General features: G+C 32.6%; 1 protein-coding gene across 1 annotated transcript; it reads right to left on the bottom strand.

Annotated features, from left to right (window-relative positions):
• Nucleotides 1-3,510: 3,510 nt before the first annotated feature.
• On the bottom strand, nucleotides 3,511-25,705 carry LOC112691969 (peptidyl-prolyl cis-trans isomerase FKBP2). Its single transcript, XM_025566453.1, has 3 exons — nucleotides 25,281-25,705; nucleotides 4,998-5,161; nucleotides 3,511-3,912 (listed from the first exon to the last, which is right to left on the bottom strand). Exons 1-3 carry the CDS (start codon nucleotides 25,505-25,507, stop codon nucleotides 3,617-3,619), a joined length of 687 nt encoding a protein of 228 aa, XP_025422238.1. The 5' UTR covers nucleotides 25,508-25,705; the 3' UTR covers nucleotides 3,511-3,616.
• Between the last annotated feature and the right edge of the window lie 278 nt (nucleotides 25,706-25,983).

The following is a 25,983-nucleotide window of genomic DNA, read 5'->3' as shown; positions in this document are numbered from 1 at the left end:
CAGAGTTTTTTGTCCTGGATGAAAAAAAAAATTGCCTATGCAATTATCTGTGGTCGTAGAGATGTCTCGACACAGTTTTTAAACTTTTTCACCATCTCCAAAAAAGTGTTTTTGGGAAAAAATAAAAACAATAGTAAAATCAACAGCTTTAATTTGGATTGAAATTAAGAAGGAAACAAAAAAAATCATTATTCCAATCGTTTTTTTTTTTCGCGAGTTGAAAATGATGAACAAGAGCATAATAATAGTAATATAATGCGTTACTTATTTTTGTTCGGTATCCGGCGTCAAATTTCCCAAATTCTGTGTTGGTCGTGAAATATGTGTACTGTAATATTGATTTGTGCATAATACTCATATTTATCAGCGGACTGAAAATACGTATACGTTGCATCACACCGAGTCGGTTTATACGGCTAACACTTATCGCGTTCAGCAGAAAATCAAACTCACGAGGAACTGACACATTCTTCGGTTGGAAAATTAACGTAATATTAAATATTTGATTTGTTCGAAACTAAACCAGTAATGTTTGCTTATTCGCCAACAGACTCTTAGATGTGCACAAACCTGTGTTTTAAGGGGTGTCTACAATACCTGTGGGTCCTACCTTAATAAAACGTGTTGGCAAATTTAATAAACTATAATGTAGAAATAATTAACATAAATAAACATAACTTTAATTTTTTGTTTAATATTGTGGTACAATAGTCCCAATGAATACGTTTTCCTTGGATCTCGTGTTTTTTTCACAGATAGCTTCAATTATTTATGATTTGTACATTTGTAGTCAACTGTAGCTGTTATGTTATCATAATACGTTTTTTTTCACGAACATTTAGAAAGTTTATTTGTATCTTTTTTATTACGAAACAACATTTATTTTTTAACAAATATTTAAGAATAAATTACATTTAATTTGAGCAACATCAGTTAAAATATGGGCCCATCACTCTTAGAATTAAATCGTAGGGCCTCGTTTATAACTTTCCGGGTGGTGTCCGGGCACGCTTGGCACCATCTGCGTGCACGCTTATAAACAGACGTTTTTCAGTTGAACAATTATTCGTTTCGACCGGTGCACTCGTTAGTAGAAGGTGTCGATCATAAGGTCTGAAATTTTTAATATATCGATCTTAACCGACAGGCTGAGAAATAATATTTTTAAAACATAATCGAATTTAATATTATACACTGGTAATTTATCTTACGTCGTGAGTTTCATATTTTTTGTAGCAAAGATTTTCAAAGATTGCTTCTTTGAGTTTTATATCATAACAAATATATTCCAGTTATAACTATAGTTCCGCTGAGTTTTTATCGATTATTCGTGTCTACTCTGTATTATAACATTTTTAATATTACATCTTGTATACCTTCGAGCAGTAAACATACTGTTTTATGTTCGTAACAAGAAAATTGTTTTAATTTAAAATGTACAAAAAAAGCTTAACTTTTTATCGTTGCGACAAATTTCGTGCTTTGGGCTATTAAGACGATATTCATAATTTGTATTTGTTCTCTCTCACTCTCTCGTTCTCTTTCTCTGCACAATTATTAATATACCTACTTCGGATAATATGTATTGCTGTAAATCTACCGCTCAATCGGGCCCATCCCAAAATATCGTATTAAATTACGTTCATCGTTTATTTCGCCATCGCACAGCAGTGTACCATTAGTTTTGAATTGCACGGTTATTATTATTGTTGGTCGGGCGAACCGATCAAAATTCTTCCGAAATAACCGTTCAATATTCACCGATTAATAAGAGCTCATCGTCGACGTTTCGGCATCCAAAAACATTCGGCTGGTACAGGGTAATATGGCCTCGGGCCGTTTTCGTAGAACATAATATCGAATGCATCGCTTATTCGAACGGAAATATCATATAACTGCCGCATAATTATATCCATACGTTTGTTCGCGTGCGGACAGTTATTTTATTTTTTGTTTTGCATTAATCTTTCATTTCAAAATGTTTTCGCGGTCAATTGACTCGAACTTCGGTCGGTTCGGTCTTTGTAGATCGTCTTCTTAGCACATCGATAAGGACTACTACGTAGCCCGTTGAATTTTTTTTCCCTCCGTTGTATTTTATTTTGCAAGTTTGCAATAGCTCAGTTTCGTCTTACACCGTCGTGTTATTTCCAAGGGCGTATTGGACGGGGGAAGGGGGCATCCCCCCATCACTCGTATTATTTTTGAATATAATACATTTATTTAAAAAATGTAATGTATAAATAATTAAGAATATAAATTACTATGATAGACTTATCATAACAGAAACAAGAGCTGTAGGTAATGAACTGTAAATTATTTTTAAGTTTGTATTGAAGAAAAATTAGTTTTGCCCTCCCCCCCCATGGCCTCAATTCAAATACACCCATGGTTTTTTCACTACATTCGCGCATACAAATGTACATGTAAATATACATCTGTATACTTACCGACGCATCGCTCGGCACATATCGTTCCTGGCACAACTGATTGACATTTAGATTTGTTCGTGTACGATTGCGATTTCATTTTGCACGTGCAGAGCATATTTTAACGTACAAAGTACGTGGCACCGGTGCCCCCCTCCAACGCAGTGATTATTTGATGCCACTCGGTGACGGGCGATCGCGCCACTGACCAACATAACACCCGTTATGACAGGAATTTATTACTCCTCTGGTAGACAATTTTATTGAAATGCCACCCAGTGGAATTCATTTAAAATATGTTTCCAAATACGTGTCAACAATGACGACAAGGAAGAAAATCGATTTCGACGTTACACGTGAAACGCTCGCGAACGCGTTGTACCGCGAAAATCATAATTTTTACGTTACGTATGCGCTGTATATTATGTACACGTTGAATTCTGTACGGGTTACCTTATAAATGTGTGCGTACCGTTAGAAACAAAAGTTGATATTAAAAGTTCGGCGCCCATAGTGAAATGTATAAGCTTTTCTGAAAACATCCAACGTTGACGTACGTTGGTGTACCTATTACGTTTGTCGATGAATAAGTACTTACTGTTCACGTGTTTTCAGTTCTTCATAGTTAGTACTATAGTTAGTACGTGCGTACAAGTGTATTACATCGTGTACAGTAAGAACGCTCGTAAAATACACGTAGATGTAATGATAATATTAATAATAATAATAATGAACGCTATACGTTATATGTATACATACGTATGTATATATAAAAACATTTTTATTTCAACAGTCTTCTTACAAAAGTTTTCAATTAAAAAAAAATTGGCGGACTATAGAAGTAGTCCAATTACGACTATATAAAGATGTAAAGATGCTAATTATAGTTTTTTGTTTTTTTTTTGTATCAAATAAATATAATAAAATAATATTCGTAAAAAGAAAAAAAAACGGTACTTGTGGGAGTTTTTTTTTTTTTTTTTTTTTTTTTTTTTGTCGAACCCCAAAAGAAAAACAATAATTATTATAATAATAATAAAAAAAAATATTGGAGTATCCCACTTAAATACAAGCACTTCCGTTTTGATATTATCCTAACGCATTTGTACTTTATTTATATTATACACACGCGTATATCGATGAAATGAATGGAAGTTATATATTGTGTTTTCGGATGTCCATTTTCCTTACAGCTCGTCGTGTTTAGGTCCGGTGAATTCGTCGTGCGATATGAACCCGTTCTTGTCCTTGTCTTCATGTTGGAATATTTCTTCGACAAGCTTCTCGTGGTCGGACATCATTTGCTTGATATCATCGCTGCCCTCTGCACCTTCAGCCGCAGCCATCTGTTTCTTAAGATACTCGCTGACCTCGTCTCTCGACAGTTGCTTGTCTTGGTCCTGGTCGATTTCTTTGAACACGTTCGTGGTAGGCGCTTGGTCACCAACGTTCAACAGTTCAACGTCGAAGATCAACGTGGCTCCTGTTGAAAGAATAAATGCATGTAAAGTGTCATTCGACAAAAATACTGCAGTTTTAAAAATACGAAATGTTTGACGAAGCTTTGAAAACGATCGAGTTTCCCTTGAAAATTGTACTACTATATTCAGCAATACGCATGAGCGACACAGGTGATAATATATCGATTGATTTTTGCGTAATAGAATAAAACAATAAGCTCGAAGTAATAGAACTATCGACATGGAGACATGCGCATAACATATATTCAGACATTTAAAAGTTTACGCGGATCATTTAACGTGTGATGTTTATACAATGGCGAAAATTACAAGTTGTAATAACTATTATATTTGATAACAAATCAAATGAAATAATGCATTTGAGCATAATTATGAGACTATTAACTGTCGAGAGTGGCGTTCTTACGAAAAAATTATAGAAGAGTTAAGGAATTCTATGCGGGCAAAAAATATAAAAAGGGACTGCGGTAATTCGGCCATCGGGGAAAATGTAATAATATAATGTACCGCACGGCAAAAATAATTTTACAAATTGGTGTACATTATAATACGAACAGATGCGTTAGTTATCTTTATACATTTTTTACAGTGGTTCGTGCGTGTAAGAATATACTCGTATATTAATATACTATTATTGCATCGTGTGGTTGTATTATATTCTTTACTTAATTCCATTAAAATATCAAATATTCTCGCGTCTGCAATACCGGCGAGTCGTACTTTTTACATAGTGTTTTAATATCACATACACATAGATCACGGATGTCAAATCCGTAGGTACCGTGTGTACAGATACCTAGGGGCTCGAACGCACGTTGAGATTTACTTATGGAACCCGTTGAAAATATTACCTACGAATAAGGAGACCATTAATTTACATTCATATTCGCGATTTTTTTCAGTAACAATATTCGATATAAAATGTGAGCTTCAACGATTTGAACGTGAAAACCCCTATGACATCACCCTTCTGCTGGCACTGACAACGAACGGTATGACAAAGAAACACGGGCGTCCGTTACACTTTTTAAAGCCTGCAAGCGCCCGTGAACGTAACTATGTTATGTTATTGGGGTTTGTTACGTACCTCCGGGGATGACATTTCCCGCTCCACGGTCACCGTACGCTAGGTCAGCCGGAATGGTCAGTCGCCTCTTCTCGCCGACGCACATTTTAGTCAATCCCAAATCCCATCCTTTGATCACTTGTCCCACGCCAAGTTGGAATGTGAAAGGTTGATCTCGGTCATGGCTGCGGAAAAAGAAAAAAAAACATAATTATAACGCCGAGCATAACGAGATAAACTTTTTTCCTGCAGATAATACAAAAACCCGTTGCGCGTATACAACGTATATATATATAGACAATCCGGCAAGTCCATAAAGAATTCATCGAGGAGGAAAAACGGCACCGATGCCCCAAAGGACCTTTTGATTCGGACGAGCGCGCGGATATAATTAGTAGGGACAATGTGATGCTGGTCTCTCTTCCAACCGCGCGGTGAAACTTTGGTCATTGAGAAGTTTTTTCCGCCCTATTTTTATGTTCAAACTTTTAACGCGCGCGCGGACACCAAGAAACACATGCGTGGCCGGAGAAAATAAAACGAAATTAATTTTTCCGCGTGTAACTATTAGGTCGGAATGTTACACACAAGCACACAATTGCGTTCGCTGCACACGAGCGCGCAAACGAAACGAATATAAACGTACAGCATATTAATATTAATCACTGTGCACAAGCCGATGGATAAACCATCGCGGCGTGTAGTGAAGCCATGTCGGCGGTGTCAATGGCACGCATTGCAGCGCGCTGAACATAAACGGTTGGTTTTATTTTTATTTTATACATGTATACGTGCGCGTGTGAAACTCGTTACATTTGTGTACTCGGCAGGGGTATAATTTAGTAATTGTATTAAAAAAGAAAATCCAGAAGAAGAAAAAACGCGGCATCTCGTTCGGATTTTCGTAGTTTAATTGAACGACGCTGTGGAAACGAGGTAACTTTTCGCGTGTTTTCGCCATAATTATTTTCACAAGTCGACGGCGGCTGTTGCGGAGGAACGAGTTCTCATCACGGCGACTTTGATGAAAGTAATACCACGTGCGGTGTTCGCAATTCAAAGTTAACAAATACATACATATATATATATATATTTATGTCACTAGGTATGTTATAAGCACACCCAGTTATTATTATTATTATTAAGTTCAAATTTCGATGTTATATAAATCAACGGATGTATAATTTACGTTACAGCAGTATAATATTGAAACATTAAAGACGACGTCGTGGAAACGTCGTTTTCATTGATCCTGGAATTTTCGATTTTTTCTCACGTGTTCACGGCACAAAAAAAAGCGAAAAAATAATCTGTAAATCAAGCATTTCAATTACCGATAAGGCTATAATGTTATCGCCAATATAATATTATATCGAGCATGTGCATATGGGAAATCATACGAATTACTCTATGGAGAAAGAGAAATCGTTTTTTGTACGGGTACATAATGTTACGAGTATATACGTGAGCACAGTGCGAATGAATGAGAAACATAATACTATCACATATATAATTCTAATATGTATGAACGATTTTAAAGTTATCTTTTAAACAGAAAATCAATATTGATGCGTGGAAGTCTTTCAAAACTTCGTACTCTTTTGTGTTTGTATTTACTTTAACACCTATTGAAGTTTGTGTTTACGTTATAAGCCCATAGTAAAAATAATAATTATGATAAACAAAAAAAAACAAAAAAAAAATTGAAAAATCCCCCCTTATAACTCTAAATATAATGTTCCACCGAGAGAATATCGTCTGACGACTATTAAAACGTAGTGTTATTGGTATTTTTTCCCTTTTCGCCTCATTATATGAACGGTATGAAAAAAAATATATAATAATATACTGCCATTGCACGTACATAATAATATACACACAGACCAGGGGCCTAACAGCGGTAGAACATTATAATTGAAATTTTTATTTTATATTTTCCGTTTTGTTTGTACACGCGCATAAATACTCTTTGTTCCAACCCTTTAAACTCAAAGAGTTCGCGATAAAATAAAATAAAAACTTGTTTAACATCACACCTTTTGTGGTAGCATAAATGATGACCAGCTCTTATTATATTACGTATAATTTCGCCCGTTGAAACTTACACCGATAGTAATGTTTTACGGCCCATCGCTTTATTGTTTTATAAAATATAAATATACACATACATTACGGGTTGTACAAACAAATCCCGAGTTCAAATTGTATAGTATAGTACGGTGTGTTTTATAGAAAACGTATTCAAAATGCTCTTTCTGATCGGCATTCAAAGGCTAAAAAATACGATTAGAGAAAATAGAAAAAATACTATTGCGGTGTCACTGTTTCAGAACGCGGCGATACGTATACATTTTTCGCAGGAAAATTATTACGTCAGCATCGTGTAATCGATGTAACGAAAATCAATGATCTCATATAGTACGCAGGACTGTTTAAAATAATGAAGTGGGCTGCTCGTGTTTATTAAAGGATAAATGTACTACCTGGTTCAGTATATTATTACGCGTTCATCTTCTTTTTAATTACAAATTTAATGAAATCAATCGACGCGTTAAAAACATAGAATATAATGTAAAAGCACTGTCGCAGGAAATGTGTTGACGTATTTTATTAAATTTAAATTTAAATATTCATATCAATTTTTAATTAATATTATTTAAAAAACTTTTTATAAAATCGAAAAAAAAAATATTTCCATCATATTTTTAATTCATGTTATATGTTTATCGTTAAAACCAACAGAATATGATTTTCAAGCATATACTCGTATTCATAGTCAAAAGAATATACATTATTATTTTTTTTTATATTATATGTATATACTTATAAAAAATATTGATTTTTCGATACTTTATAAAAAGGAAATATCTGACCAAAAATATTTTTCTGAATTATCAACTTTATAGCGATAGTGTATCTCCATAACTTTTGTAATTAAGAAAGAAAGTCTAAAAGCGGTGTTGTACTAGGCAGGTTATTTTTAAGAAAAAGAAAATACTTTTTAAAAATGAGAATAAAAAGTAATTTGTGAAAAAACCGATAATTTCTTAACAAACTTAGTTTTCTGCTAAGTTATAACTTTTATATTACAACGTGTTTTATATATTTTTTATACTCAGCAAATAATTTGCACAATAAGTTGTATTAAAATATTATTACATTAAACTCATATAGATAGCCATTGAAATGAAAATCGACAGTATTTAATGTAAAAAGTTGCATTATTCTATAAGTATACACGTAATACTTAATTCACTATAGCGAAAGAAAATATTAAATCGCATTATTTATTATTACATTGGCAACACATAATATTAGAATTTCAATTGTAAGTGAATTCAATAAATTTACACTGTTGTATACATTAAATATCAAACGCGTATTATAAATTGGTTGTATTATAAACGATTATATTATATTTTAAAAAATGTAAGTATTTTTATAATTATTTATACATATATAATATATTATACATAGATATACTTGAAAATAACAATTTGTAATAATCATATTTTTCGTTGTGTATAAAGTATATTTCTTAATATGGTCTTCAAAAAATATCGATTTTTTGAAATAAAAAAATGTATATCTGAAACAACGCTTCTACATAGAACATACACATTGAAATAATAAATTTAAAATATTTAATACAAAGTCAATAAACATTTGTTGATGAGCGAATTGGAAAGTATTAGATAAAATATTCTACAGAAAGTGTAATGGTAATAGTTTTTAAAAATATTTCAAATACGCTCAAGGTTGTTTAATTTGTATAATAATTATACATATAATATTAACAATTATTGTTTAAAGTTAAACTTTTATAATAACATCAAAAACAGTATTTTTGCTCCAACCGTTCGATCATTACAGTGAATGCGAGAGGTTATGGTAATTCGATTCAGAAACAACAACAATAATAGTTTTCAAACCAATTGCTGGTTATTTATTTTATAAAACATGTTATTATTTATTCACGGATCGATATGTATACACGAATTCTAAAAAAAAATTTTAATATCCTCGTATACTATATTACCCAGTAAATTTTTGTTTCATTTAAAAACAAATTGTTGAACAAGTTGAAACAATAATAATAATATTCCTTATTGAACTATGTTTTTACGAAAATTATTCAAAAATTATGATGCGTGCATCAATAAAAATATTGTTATCACAACAATATCGTTTGATTTTCGGAATGTTCGGAGATTTTGGATAAAATGTAAAACAAAGAATAATAAACCGAAAACTAACAGGATTGCGAGCGCGGGATGATATTAACCAGACGTGTATTCGGATCGTTTAATAACAATAATTGTAATATGTGTTATGAAAATTGTATTCATACAATTTATTATTTATTGTGTTTTTAAAATTTTGTTTGTCGTTTTCAGAGCCGATTTTATCGTATTGTTTGTTACCTATATATTTTTAGGTTAAAGTAATATGTTCGATACATTATACGATAGATTATTATAATATATTTTTGAAGAAAAATAATGGTTTTATTTCCTTTTTCAAGCGGATATTGCTTTATTTCTACTCTATAACATCTTATCCACTCACTCACCATGTTTTTATTTTTTGAAGCAGAACAGCTAACTAACAACGTTCCGTTGATTTAACCAATGTCGTATTTAACAATTTATAAGCGTTCAAAGTTGAGATAAGATATAATAATATAAGCTGATTAACATTAGGGGGAATACGTCTCGACATTCATAATTTCACTATATACATATCTTTATTCTAAACTTCAAATAATGATAAATAATAAACTATGTTCTAGTTCAATAATTAATACTCATATTATACTATATCACACGTCTTATAAAATATTCCGGTTTAGTATATTGAATGAAAAACAATCGTGGTCGTTTGAAAATGAAGAAAAAAAAAGGTAAAATCTAAAACAATAGCACAATAAAGGATTACAAAAACACGTTTTTTTATAAATAGTGACTCGTTTCAAAGCATGTATTAGCAGAAAAAAACAGCGACAATCGACTAGTGTTAAGACGTTAAATAAATCACCTTGTACACGCATTATTATATGAGTGGTAGGGGAGAGTCAAAATCGGTTCGAAGCGTATTCACGCAATATTTTTATCCATCGACTGATCAGTGTAACTAATGTACGTACGTTATATTTATTTACTACGGAAAGTATAATAGACCCGTTGTGGCAAATACATGTATATGTATACTATAAACACGCAATCTGGCATAGACGGGCGATTAAAAATTAAATAAATACTTATTATCCGCTAATAAGTGTATACAAGACACAAATGGCGGTATTTCCAAAAACACACATAGTAGTCGCGATATAATGTACAAAATGTTATACATAGGCGTACACAGACCTTTTTTCTGGATATGTAAATGGTTGCCACTGCCTACTCCTCGTCACCACTGAAAGTTAATTTAAGCCTTTAAATTCTGATAAAAATATACACACAAATGTCTATAAAACTATTTAATTCATAATTTTAACTTTTTTCCTAATTAATAGTCTTGAATAGTAGTTTCTTAATTAAATTAATCTTCATAATAAAAATTTAAAATAAATTACGAAAAAAAAATTAAATACATAACACTTGAAATTATTTCAATAATATATTTAATAAGGTATTAAACAGGGTAAATAAACAAAAACGTAATAATTTATATAAACGAAAAAACCAAATAAATTTGATAAATAATTATAATTGATCAAAAAACAATTCTGTGTTCAGTTGAGTTTTTAATAGCATCAATAATGTTTATGGGATTTTAATTTATAGCCATTTCTTGCTTTGTAGTAGAAAACTATTTAATCTCTTTTGAAACATGGTACTTTTTCATTTCATTAACATACTAAATTGTTATTATAGTATATAATTTGTGTTTTAAAAATAAATAAAAATGTCTGGGACTGAATATAAAAAATATAATAAAAATCATAATGTAACCTAAAATCACGTAATATACATTTAAAGACCAAATATATCATGAAATATTTTTTTTTGTATTTTTAGAAACAAGGCTCTATGTTCAGGGTATGCAACAGCATACCTTGCATACTCCCTGCGCACGGCTATGATCCTATACTTCATTACAGAATAATTCATATATTATATAGGATCGTTCGAACGTATAGTCACAAGACACGATTTCATGTTGAATACTGTAACACATAGCCAAATTCGAAAAAAATCAAAAAGCCCTGTACAAGCGATGTGTATAAGAAAACAAACCTGATGAACATATATTTATATATTTATTTATTTATACGTGTTTGTGTGTGTACGTGCGTGCGTGTATGTATATGATATGAGTATATAAGTTTGGTTTATTATCAAAATATATTACATATATAGGATTGTCATCAAACGCAAAAACGTGATATTTGAGAGCCAATACTGCACAGACACGTTAAATCCGTAATACGAAACAAGGAATAACGGGTGAGTGGGTAGCGTTGGCCCACACAAAACACATACGACATGGTGTATGTATTATTTTATTTATCTTTAAAATATACACAGAACAATATGATTGACGAATATCACTCGAAAAAACTGTTTCTTTTTTTTTTTTTTTTAAAAAAAAAAATGTTATGGATTTCTATCACACCACGTGTACAATATCCGAAAACACCAGTACGTGTATTCTAATACTCATATACAATATTATGTACGACGAGCTGATGAAGAGTTTTGTAATTTTTTTTATCTAGCGCAAAATGAAAATCCACAAAAGCATAAGGTAATACATGGTATTTTAAAGGTATTATATGTTATCATAAGGAAACAAACCGTTGTTTGCGAACCGTTTAATTATATAAATACTATTATTATAATCTATGGTATATTTTGTATGATTAAAGACGAACAATAATTATTTATTCTCGCGTAGTATCAATTAATCGCGCCCAAAGACCAGCGAATTTATAACGATATTTCACGTATTATTTTTCGAAAACAATATTAATCTGGTGAAAACCGAACACGAGCAACACGTCACAATTGGCGATCAACAACTCGCGGACTTGTGGACGATTCAAGTTGATTCAAATGGCACGGTACGACGTGTTCGCAGTACAATATAATATCTATGGTGTACGTGGAATAAACGTGTGCACTGTTTCGATTTGCGGATGGGTCTTATATTGTTATTCGTCGCGGATCGAGCGGGCCGCGATGGGCGGAAGAGAGTATTGAAAAAGATCACCGGAACTCGAGGCTCTGCTCGCAGAATCGTACACACATAATCGGTATTCGAGAGCCTCCGAATTCAATACGGAATTTAATATAATCGTAACGCAGACGGAGTAAAAGAGAACAACAAAAAACTTGATTTCTATTCCGATCGGGTAGTGCGCGATGAAACTGTTGTGTACGTAACCCATGGACGTTACGTTATCGTGTACGAGTTATTATTAGCTGTTATTGTAGTCCGCGGGCGCCCACGCGGGCACGGGAAAGTCCGGGGTGTCCGGCGGTTCGGAAACGAACGTTATACGTTATTGCCCGCACGCAGTGCATCCGGTTTGGAAAGCGAGTCCGGTGAAAGCAGTGACTCAGTGTACCGTCTTCGGGGACCGACAACAGCAGCCTTTTGCTGGTCGAACATTTTCGTTCGTTTATTTTCATTCGTTTTTCATACGTGTATTATTATTACGAGTATTATTATTTATTCCGCAAATGTAGCAGGTACCAGCTACTCTTGCGGGGTCACGTTCTTAACTCGGATAGTAAATATGCGAAAAACATGCATTTCGAAAAGTGGTGTTTTTTTTTTGTCTTGTTAAAACACGAATTTTTACGTGAATTCAAAACGCGCACGCACGCACGACGAATATTACATTACATTTTTATTATTATTATTAATAGTAAGTCCATGCACTCGTATAAAACACGTTGCGTATAACAGGACCACTACAATATATATATATATATATATACACATTTAAATATACTTCATCGGACGGTTAAACTGCAGACGCACGTGGAACTTAACAGTCAATTATGTACACATCTAGTGTAATGTACACCGAATCCCACTGCACAACGAAAGTCGTCGGCATCGTGTGTTTTATTTTTTATTTTCATATCAACCGATTTCCTACTTTCTAAATATTGCGTGAAACGTTATTGTGAGCGTCCGGATATTTGTTTCGAGAAAAGTTGAACACTTTTATATTTTATAATTGCTTTTTATTTATAAAATGTTTAATTAAATCATGCGCGGTGAAATTTTATTTATACGGGAATTATTTTATTAGTATTGTATAGATTAGAAGGCCCACGCGTATTTGATATGTATTTGAATATAAAACTGTTCACAATTATCGTAGTATTTATACGTTATAAAATTAAAGCGATTATATTCTAGTATGACTATGCTCAGAGGTCCTACATCCTAATTATTAGCATTAAGTAACTGTATATAGTTTTGTAGATAAAGTTGGATAGTTTTTTCTTCTGTGTAGTACAAAAAATTAATTATTTAATGATGCAAATTATAAATACATTTCATACGCTGCCGATCGGTTCGTTCGTCAAAATTTGTTCATAAACAAATATTTTGAACCGCATCAAAAAACTATACATAATATTCCGGTATTTACCTGATTAAATCGAATACTAATGTCCAATAACGGTGAAGATATAGGAAAAATATTAGAAGTTTAAAAGTTAATTAATAATAGGTCTGTTTTGTAAACCTTCGTATTCAAAAAGAAAACGTTCCATTGATTTTTACAGCGATAAATGAAAATATATATATATATATATATAATAATAAATATAATAAAACTCTAATCACATTAAAAAATATAATACGGATGTAGGACAATTTCCAGAATTAACAACGGTGATGCTTAATTCGTAAGTATAAAAAAAGAAAACATAATTTATACTCAATAACAATTACGTCTTTTTTTTCCTAAAATCAATTAAATCCTTACAAATTGAACTTATCAAAATATTATTAAATAATAATATTTGAGTGCTATTTATTTGTTATTTTTACAGTTTTGAGTAAATTACTACATGAAACAATAATATTTAAATTGCAGAAGAATATATTTTAAATAGTTATTATACATAAATATTATTCTAGGAATTATAAAACTTTTTTTTTCTAGTTGCATTTTACGGATGCGTATTGTTATATACATTTAGCTACTGTCAGTTATTAAAATTTTTTTTATCAATCAATTAAAAATATATGTGTAATACAATTGTAGTAAACAAATATTTTAAATTACATTAGTGTGTTGGTTCGCAAAACTTTTTATGGGATCGACTCTATATTTATATACTACGTACATTTATTCATCGTATACTCAAAGTTAAACGCTGAACATGCGCGAATTATAAACATATTTGTTTACGTAGTCCGAAGTATAACATTTCATATTGTTATTCGAGGGCTTCCTTTCAACACCCGGATGTCACTTTTAACAACACATCGTGTATTATATACTAGCTGATACGCTGGAATGCACGGTAAATTACATACGAACGTTATAGTACATATTTTACAGTGATAATGGAAATAAATTTTAAATTTACAATCTTCGACGCAGCACACAATCCTAAATAGGCACATGTTAATCATAAATAGCATTGATGCGCTGCAGTTAGTCAGTAATCAGAAACCTATTACCATGTACAATTTTGTTACATTTTATTGATGATCTTTTCACTTTCATCAAAGGAAAAACATTTAATTTGACGATGCACCTAACCATAATAATAATAATGCTGCGCTTTTTATATTTATGTCAATGTTCTTATTTTTCTTTAAGAATTTTTTAAATTAATCCAGCGTTGTGTAACGTATTTAATTTTTATAAATACACGTGTAAAATATAATTATTATATCATAAATGTACACATTTAAATGTTTAACGTACTCGTCACGAAGTCAATTTCCAAAATGATTCCGTCAACACAAGTAAAAATTTGATTTATTTTTCTTGATTTACCAAAAAATAATAATATGTTTCAAATGCTTGTACACGTAAGTATCCCTGAATGTTTCAAAACCATTTAAACATTTTAATCAAATTTAAGTGCACTTAATTTTATTATAAAACTATGTTGTACATTTAAGCGATTGTCTGTACAACTATACATAATGATTTTATAGAATAATGCGGTTCCGGAAACCAAATATATACCTATATATTATGCTCCAACCAAATAACGTTTGCTATTGTTTATTTAAATGCATAAAGTTTTCTTGCGTATATAATGCAGTTTGATTCTCATAAAAAACCCAAAGTAAACATACTATTATTTTGTCGTTCTATAGGAATAATACTAGGATTTGTACGAGATACTTAATATTATATTACATGTGTTCCGATCTCAAAGGTCTGTCTACCTTGTCAACCCGTTAAACCGCCTGAAATGTAAAACAGAAGTTCATGCATAAACTCGAAACGGGGAAAATGTTACTCACTAAAGATTAAATGTCGTTGTACGTAATAAAAGGGCATTTTTATTAATGTATACCCACCTACACGTACGTCATTCATAAATCGTTGGCAAACAGAAACGCAAAAATAAAAAATATAAACTTGCCGTGGAAACTTTTATTCTTGAGGGGAAACCGCGTAATACACTGTCACAGGTATCGCAGTAAGTGCATATAATATGTATGTTTTGCTGCGTATGGGCATCGTTTCTGTATAATAATTAGGTTGGCCACCGTCACGTGAACAATACCCCGCGGGATTTGTTTGATGTTAGCATCTAATTAGTACGGAAGAAATTGTTGCAGATATCCAAAACACAACGGCGCCCACGCATTGTTATGTACGTACGGATAGGCAGGTATGTACGCGATGGGTTTATGTGTATTATCGTTGATTGGAGTTGCGAAAGAGTCATATCGCAGTAATGCGTGGACAACGTTATTTAGGAAACTCTAGAGACAATAATATGCGTTACATTTTCAAATAAATCATAAACGCGTGTCCGTCGAGATTCGGACCGCACCGGTCGTATCCGTATCGACTGACGACCGCGTACACCTACCTACAATCTCCATCTCGTCCTGTCAATTATTAAAAGATTATGATATTATGATATTAATATAATGATATTATGATATGATATTATTTATCATAATGATATTATGATATTATGCCATTGTCGTTCATTTTTCTTTTCCCGTCGTGACGACAATGAATTGTCGTCGTACTATTTCCCCGTTGTTGTTATTCCGGTCCAGTGTCCGTCAGAATTGATCTCGGTAGGTACGTAAATAATCCTGATCGCGAATAATGAGATGGCAACACGTAGACAATGTCACGGACTTAGGGTTCGATAAACCCAACGATAAACCCGCGTCGTTTAGACGCATCATCAAATCAATCCGTGAGGAGTGTATGTTTTATATAAATTACACACCGAAAAACATACGTTAAGTGTACGATTTGTAATGCAGTTCTAATTCACATAATTACCGTGTACAGAGAACAGTTTTGATGATATATGTATAACAAACCCGTATACTGCATATGCATGTATATATACGCATATAGTTTTACCTTATTTAGTAATAAAACAAAAAAAGTTTAACAAAAAAAACTCGCGATCTCAAAACAAATTATAACACTGTTCAACCTCTTACTCCGCGTGTCATCTGTTCTATATGGTCACCATGTACAATTCGTCGTGCGAAACCGCTATAATCGGTCCTCTAGATAATCGTGTCCATGTACTTGATAAAAATAAAGAATAAAGTTATTGTTCTCCTGGCCGTCACAACATCTTCCGTGTAAAAAATAGTAATTTGATGCGTACATGTTATTATTATTATCGTTACGTAACCTTTACGAGGAAATTCTGTGTCGGATATTTGCGCGTTTCTCGGCGATGCGTCCTCGGCAATGTCACCAGCCATCACTCGGACTAAGGGCGCTCGGCACGGTTGGGCCTCTGTATGTTCTCTGAACGACGGCACGGCAGAGGAGACAACGGTCGAATTCGCCCACTCGACCGCGCGCGTATAATGCGCTGAGCGAGCGATTTTCGATGAATTTTATCGGTTAATTTCGGGACACAAAACTATAGTAGTCGCGCATTACATCAACATCACGACGAAGGATAATATATCGACATCGCAGACGTGCGCACTTTTCCTTTCACGAAACTTTTACCACGACTTTGATCGCATTCGTATAATGTGCGACGTGTACGACGATGCGGATGTTTACCACAGCGATTCCGAAGAGATGCGTCGATGAATAATAATAATAATAATTCATCATACCGGTTCTTGCGGTTACGTAAAAATATTATTCTGTAACTTTATACGTGCACATAACGCATAACATTGGGTTTAACTATTTCCCGTGTGTACGTGTACAACAGCGATTAGTATTTACTGTACGCGATCGAAAACGCTCAAGACTTCCGGGCATTTGATTCACTTTCTATAACATACTGCTGCTGCTCACCAATCGTCGTACTTCGTCGAAAGTATTTATCGCATAGTTTTCACACACTAATTTGAAATCAAAAGTGTTTCTGATCATCAACCATTCACAGATGCACGTTAGTACATTATTTGAAATACTTATGAAAATAAATTTCGTGCACGCATCGAGGTGGCGGCTGACACACCTGCATAATGTGCCGGCTACCGCTATCGATAATTGATACGTGTAAACGATCTCGATATTTTACATATGTACAATATGATATTATGCATACTGTTTAGTATTGTGTTACTCCCATGCTCGAAGAGAATTGGATATTGTCATTCAACACATGCTCGGTGTGCCAGAGAAATTTTTAGACGGAAAAATGAACTCAACTGTCAGCGATAAACATAAGGAATAATGGTTAAAATAAAAAAACCGGTAATACCGGTATGTCAAAAAAAAAAACCTACATCGTATTAAACATTCGAAGACTTAATACGAAAAACAAATAATTATACGGAGAAAACCATGACGTGCAGTTGAATGTAGCATTATATAATTTTTTTTTTTTGTACATTTGTTGAAAACATGAATTAGAAAAGACATCAGAAGGGTTATGATATTTTTCAAAAGCGCATTTTCTCTCTCAACAGCATCATTTAAAATTCAAATGACCTTTCAAACCTTAATTTTAACCTGGTCAAAATCTAATCTCCGTGCGGTTGATTTTGCACAAAGGTTTAAGTACTACGGTTACTATATATATAAGCTCATCACAATCGGAAGAAAAAAAAAAATTTGTTTCATTTTCATCATAAATTAATAGTTGAGTACAATGTTGAAATATTAAGCATACAGCGTTATAAACGTTACTGGTATAAATATGTAACTAAGTCTATGAATAAATTCTAGGTATTCGATTTTTGATGAATATTATAGGACTCTCTTCTGGCGGTCTGGTTAAATTTCAGGATGACTCATTGTTCGAAGAAAGTAAATTTCAAAACATGCAGTATACAAGTTGAAAATCGTATTGAACGTGCAACAGCAATATAATAAATAAATAAAACATCAAATATACACAACGTGACTTTTATACCTCCTTTTTATTTCAAGTATATTATATATATGTATGATTTTGAGTGGTTACTGTGAAATCGTATAAACTATAAACGACAGAAAACAAAATAAATAAGATTCACTACCAACAGCGAAAAAACTTCAACTCGTTTCGTACAAGATGTGCGAGTAAAGTAAAAATTGCATGGAACCTCAAAGGTGGCACCGGAGTAAATGGAATTGCAATTTCAACAGACAACAATCGATCTGATATCTTATATAAAAAAAAAAAAAAGTCTGTAAATAAATGTATAAAACGATTTTTTCAATATTTAAATACTGTTATCGTTTGTGTGTTGTTTAAATGTATTTGTAGTAATTAATTATATGATACAAATCCCACATTATCAATTATTTCGTTTATCCGTCTGTGTATGTTCGAAAAGTGTAGTTTTTCCAATCATTTTTTATGAATTATCAATACAAATATAATCCAATAACACGTCTCATGTTTTAATCATATTATAGTTATATTTAGCTTAAAACATGCGTGCTTCATTTTCTTTAACAAAGATGATTGTTTAATAATATCTATAATCGATTTTGTCGTTGAGTTTTTCTAATCGAACGGTTCAATCAACCAATAATGATATAATATTGTTATTGGTTTCGTCAAATTTTAGTAACTTAAAGTTGTATATTTTGTCAGTTGAATACACTTGTGCGTAAAAAATATTCTACACACTTCGTCGATATTCTAGCACATTTTTTTATTAAAACACTATAGTTATTAAGTAATACATTATTTTTTAGAAAACGCTCGGCAAGTAAAAATAAAAAATTAAAAAACAAAAATAAAAACAGAAAGGAAGAAAAAATACGCAATTCGAATTATATGTTCATGTTTTGGGTGTTTTGTAGGTCAATAAAGATGTCTCTTTCTACATTTCATACATAAAATATTCAAGAAAAAACATACCATATGAATATGCTACATGGCACTTGATATAAATCCTTTAGAAAACACTATAATTCGTTGCTCAGTCGACGTTCACAGCGGGTTAATCGAAAAATTCGGTTTCCGGTTTACCAAACGTTAAGTTAATGGAGAACCCCATGTAAAGTCTCGAGCCTATCGCAGGAGGTTTGGTGAGGTTTGTTTTATTCCCCTCGGTCAAAAGGTATACATTTATTTTTCTTTTACTTGGCTATTGGAAAAAAAAAATCGACCGTTAAGCCTACACACATACACACAGCACACAAACATATACACAGATACACGAGAAGATGGAAGCATATAAATCTCGAGGTAAAGCTGAGATGCGGACAATTGGTTTTTATTTTTCAAACCTTTGATCAAAAAGCATACGGTCGGTCAAATAAAATTTGTCTTTTATAATTTTTAACGTCAATAATGAGTTATGACGACAATATATTTTATAAATCTGTAAAAGTTTAACGACGAAGGAGAAGCAAAGAAAGGGGAGAATCGCCAAAATCTTGCACATATTATGTTCTAATCAAGAGTCTTGTGAAATATTCATAAAAATGCACCGGAGGTTGGATTGTTACACGCATAAACGACTACGTGATAACAACCCTCTTGATTCTCGGGGGATACGATAGGGTTTCACATTTAAAAATCGTTGATTTTTTTTCAACCTATAATTTCGCGTGGTATATTCTGATAAGATAATAAAAATGCAAAAAATAATCACGTACTATTGTAGTGGTATAAGGTGTGGTTGCAAAAAATGCATATGTTTTCCCCAACCCGTTTTTTTATTTTTTAAAACCGTTGGTACACGTATTATATATATTGCGTGAACAATTTTTTCAAGTCTGATATAATCATACTCGATTGTGCAAACAATATAATACTTGATGCTTTTAAAATAGTTTCAATACTTAAGTAGAGTGTTTTTTGAAATTCAAATATTATAATATATAAAGATATTATTATCAAACATATTATAATAATATGAGTATTGTGTTGAAACTAAACATGTAAAATGTTATGAATAAAATCTTCGGCCATAATTTAAAAATAAATTGTTAGGTGCTTCTTTTTATTTTATTTTCAACATCAAATAACAAATGTAATAATATACCAAAAATAATCACAATGTGGCTAAAAATTAGAATTCGTTTTCAGCTTTACTTGCATTATAATGTGAGATATGTAATGTCAGCACAAACATCGGAAGTATAAGGTCGACAGTAAAATACTGCAGTCGAATATACTCGTATAAAAGTATATGATGAAATCGAGTATTTTCCGAGAGCACCTATAGTTTTTTTTAGTATTCGGTAAAAACCACTATTTTTGACCAACTTTGCGATCTATGTAATATTTTAGTTAAGTCTATAATGAAAGTATCGGTAATTGATTTTATTTGAACGCATTTGTAGATTGGAAATGCAATTGTCATTTTGCTAAATCGCAGCAACGAGTTTTAAGACAAACATATAATTTTGCGGACATTATTTTTGTTAAAAAAAATTGGATATGTGTTTCATTTTAGTAGTTATAGTAAGGTTTTTGGATCTGTTCGAATGATTAATCGAGAAACACGCTAAATAAATATACATCTATGTGTGTATATATAATATATGGTTGTATTAAATCATTGCAAAAATATGATTTTACCAGATATAGTTTTATGTAATTGAAATTTAGGAATATAAGTTTAAAATACTAAAAAGTATAATGTTAAAGTTAAGATGATTGTTATGATATGATACATTCCGATTGTATATATGCTTATCGATATTTTTTTTTCGTATAAGAATCACAAATATGACTACAGAATAACTTGCACAATAAGTTAGCCTCCTATATGCATATTCATATACTATTTTACATTGGCATTGGTACTGAGAGTACCTACATGCCGTACCTACTAGCTTGGGTGAAATTGTTAATTTTAATCAAGGTAGATAGAATCGTAGTAATAATAATACATGCATAAAATAATAAAGATTAATCCATTATGATGAAAATGAAATGGTTAAGGGATTCCAATAAAGGATAATGTATACTTCGTTTAATGTTTAAAACTTTATTAGGGACTTGTATAAACCGAATAGTACTTATTATATCCACCCGCTATATACACTCCAAGCACAAACAACGATATTTTAAATACAAACTTACTCTACTTTACTTTTATAAAATATTTTTATTTTTATCCAGTATTTGAGAAATAAGAAATAAGGGTTTTATTGGAAAATTGAAAACGATTCATTCGATTAATAAACATTAGATTAGTGAAAGAATGTTGACGATTCTTAAGCGGTGTGCACGACACTATAATATATTAAAGTATCATATAATAACGTGTCATAGAAAAAGTTACACACGTCACTTAAACGTTTTAGCGATATTTAGTTATCACAAAATACGATCATTTATCATTTGGTCTCATTGCTACACTACATTTCCCAATGAAAATGAGAACCGATTACCTAGACGTTTTTTTTAACGGCATACTAGACTTACACTTTTCCACTCTACGCACCAACGTATATACTGCTACTACGTGACAAATGATTTACACCGGCTTTTCCAAAATATATGTTTCTTAGCCGGATCTTAGGCTCAATTTAAAGAAATATATAAAAAAATAAACGTTTTTCTTCTCTTAAAAAAATAATAAAAGTAAAAAATTTCACAAAATTCAAACACTACCTATGAATAAAAAGCATAACTCCTATATAAGTAGATACGCGGTGTATTATTTCGCTATATTAAGATTAATCGAGTTTTAGTAAAGTGAAAGATCAACATTTCTAAAAAAAATGTATCATTTAATAGTTTGTAAGTCTTGTTTTAAATATTTCTTTTACCGATACAATATAGTGGTTTTATTTTATTTCTAACTGCCACAGAAAACACGAACATTGTCACTAAAAGGTTTTTCGCGTAGTAACTTAATGTCACAACATTTCACCTCATTGTTCTTTTACTCGCAACAGTGAACTTTGTGACAGATTTCTATATTGAAGTTTTTGGATCTTCGACGAACTTTGGCTATCTACCCTTGTACGACCGCATCAACATTAATTCTTTGCTTATTAATTATTAATCCAATCACCACCAAGTGAAATATAAGAAATATACATTTTTATTTTATTATAAACAATAGGAAAGAAAATTATACAGCATTATATAATATTCTAAGTAACGTATAAGTATATTAGTTTAAACGGTAGTGGGGTAAGTAATATGTATATTGGAAATGTATGAAATTTCAAGTTATTAATAATTACATAAAAATAAAAATATACGTTCAAGTATTTACATCAACTATATAATAAATAAGTATATACTATTAGGACGTTTAAATGCAAATTGAAAAGTTTTAGAAATTCTCCGAGTTAATTGATGTTACACTCCGTTAATTTTAAACTAAATTAGTCATCATTTTGAACTTGTAATTTTAAACCTTCTACAGTTTGTTTGAGTGGATGATGATATCAAAATAATGAAATACTAGGTCTGATCTCGATCAATTTTTTTACACGTGATAATGTATCAAGGTAAAGATAAGGTGAACAAAAGCAATATTTTAACCACGATTTGAGGGACCATTGTATTGCAGACGTTTCCCGTAATCCCTTTTACCCGAAACATTTCTAGATTAAAGTATTTTATTTATAAATGTACAGTATCTACCATAGGATCTCTATACTCATTGTAGTTTGTTCGGAACAGACGAAAAGTTATAATAATTGTTTGAAGAAGAAATTGTTCAGTCGAAAACAAATTTAAGCTGTACGTAACGTATGTGCGAGTATTATGTTATAGTTAACTTAACAACTTTCAATAACTGTGTTTTGATTACACATGCATCAAATGTATTTAATATAGGCAGACATACAATCATTAAATCATTTACATTATTTTCTGTATTAAAATTGGTTAAATCATTTCTATATTAGCCGTAATTTACATATATAGATGTATTTATGCGAGCGGTTAAGCTAAAAAGGATGGCGGTGAAGCGTAATGAAAATTAGGACCAAAAACTATTAATTTACAGTTTACTGAGGTGTTTTAAGATATTGAAGTCCTTATAAGTATGACATGCAGAAAATCTATTCAAAATTAATGACTATAGTCCCTTTCTTTTTTGAAAAATATTATTTCGTAAAGTATAGATATTGTTATTTTTGACTTTTCCAAAAACAAATATTGCTTATATGTGATAAAACAAATTTAATAACATCTCTCTATAATCATATGTTTTGATTTATTTTATTACGAACAAAAAATGTTGCAATTTTTATTCTTGTAATTGCAAAAAACTCAAGTATGCATTTTATTTATGATCGAAGAGTTTACGTTCACCGTTAAAAATTCGAATAAATCATATCCAATCGAGAATAGATGATGAAGCGCTGTACGTTAATATTTGCAGGCGGAGCGAGAAATGTTAAGATTATGCTGAGGGCATTCATAACAGCCATTGAATATTTTATTCTCAACGTTTTCAAGCATTTCAAAACATTTTTCACCCATGAACCGGTTTTAAATCACCGAGGAGCGACGTATTATTAACGATAGGTCATCGTACGAAGCGCGACGTGTCGACGTATTAACATCGTGTAAAAATTCGGTTAGTTAAACGTCACTGGTAATACGGATCCGATATTAAACACAGGTTGTGCATGTCGCCCATTCCTCAACAATAAATGATAAAACTTTTCATCGGAGAAACGACCGATTAAATATTTTTAATGTACGGTCATTAAGTGATATCAACTACACGCACACATGTGTAAATAAAATAATTCACTTAAAATACGCGTTTGACCGTTCGTACAAATAATATTTCACAATGTAAAATGTACGGCGTATCTACATTAGGTTTTAACCATATTCACGTGTTTATCGTAAATAATGAATTTGCATATCGTACACGATACGCGGTGGGGTGGTCAAGTACAAGCGCTCTGTCGGGTGGACATTTTGGTGTATATTGTATAATATACGGTCGTAGAATATTTTATACGAAACCAATAGACAATAACGAAACATTCAAGTACACGGATTTGAACCATAAGCGTGTGCGTTACACGCGGATATTAGTACCTAATTAAAAATTATTAACTTCAATTCAATATCGTGTGTTGTGGCGCAAAACGACAACCGAATCGTTTCAAACTGCAATGCGTTGTACCGTCGAAGTGAAAGCACCGCCGCACTTAGTCGTCGCCGAAGCGATTAAAATACGCGTAACCGTCGACAGTCAAATGCACATTACGAAATCACAGTGTCGGATTCGATGTTTAAATAGCTAATTGTTATTAAATATGTATAAACTGCATTTGCCATAAACACACATTCATTAATAAGCGTGCACGCGGCCATCGTAGGTATTGAATGAATGTCGTAAAAAATAAATTAAAAAACTGTTTTCGCGCGAACAACTCGTGGTCACAGCGTGCTCGATTGTGAGGAGGGGTGGGGGTACAGTTGAGAAAATGTTATTGTTAAAAAAATTCGATCTATCAGTTTTAAATCGGCTCCGATTCGCTATTATTCTTGGTGGGAAACTCGCAAAGCCGCTACCGACTCCGCGAACGTTTTCCCCTAAATCGCGTTTGCTCTCCCCGCGATGCCGCAAAATTTCATAGAACTTTTCGGTACATAATAACTTCGTCAAGGATAAAAAAAAAAAAAAGGACGTACGGTATACACCTGTATACATATGTGTCGTCAAAACGTGTGACGTGCTCTTGGGACGTCGAAGTCTTGGTAACAACTATTAAATAAATGACTCGTGTGGGCGCGCCGCGCATCTTACCTAGAGTCGAACTTGGTGCCGTCCACCAGTTTGCCGGTGTAGTGCATGGTGAGCATGTCGTTGACCTTGGACTTGGGCTCGCATCCGTCCAACGTGTACACGTATTCGATTTTAAGACCGTTGGGCAACGTCTCCACCTGGCTGGACTGTTGCGGTTGGTTGGCCGCGGACACCATCGCGACCACGGCGACGCACGCCACGGACACGCGTAACCAACTGGACTTCATGTCGCGGTACTCTGTACACCGGTCGGTTGGGTGGATGACAAATCCGAAACGATCAAAAGTATCGACGGACCAAAAACGACCGGCGTTCCAGCGGCTGTTTGTACCTCGATGAAAACGTGGCAATTCGTCGGTGGGAGTACAGCAGAGAGGTGCACGACGTGACGCGTGGCCGAATGTTTGACGACTGTCGGAACTGGCGACTGTTGAACGCGCCGCGGTGGCCGTTCCGTCGCGCGACCTTCCCCCTCCGCCGCCTCCGGTCGGTCATACGCGCATCGGACCACTACTACTTTTCAACGGGCGGGTGTCAAGGCGGCTGCGGCGGCGGGTACACCGTGATCACCGTTACCGCAACCGAAGCGCTCCGGTCGCGACGGCGAAACAAGATGCGTTTCGAATTCGGTTGAACGAGATTTGTGTTTTTGAAAAGTGGTTTTTTTCTCTTCCTGCACGCTCGCCCGCAGATATTGGCAATC

The sequence above is a fragment of the Sipha flava genome, unplaced genomic scaffold, assembly GCF_003268045.1.
Source record: "Sipha flava isolate LNK unplaced genomic scaffold, YSA_version1 68_pilon_pilon, whole genome shotgun sequence".
In the NCBI taxonomy this organism is placed as follows: domain Eukaryota; kingdom Metazoa; phylum Arthropoda; class Insecta; order Hemiptera; family Aphididae; genus Sipha; species Sipha flava.
This window is presented reverse-complemented; position numbering and strand designations above follow the sequence as displayed.

Excerpts from the sequence above, each read along its gene's own strand:
- LOC112691969 (XM_025566453.1), bottom strand. The coding sequence starts at position 25,507 with ATGAAGTCCAGTTGGTTACGCGTGTCCGTGGCGTGCGTCGCCGTGGTC. Across the intron at positions 5,162-25,280 it reads GGCACCAAGTTCGACTCTAG|CCATGACCGAGATCAACCTT; the intron begins GTAAGATGCGCG and ends CTTTTTCCGCAG. Across the intron at positions 3,913-4,997 it reads GGGAAATGTCATCCCCGGAG|GAGCCACGTTGATCTTCGAC; the intron begins GTACGTAACAAA and ends TTCTTTCAACAG.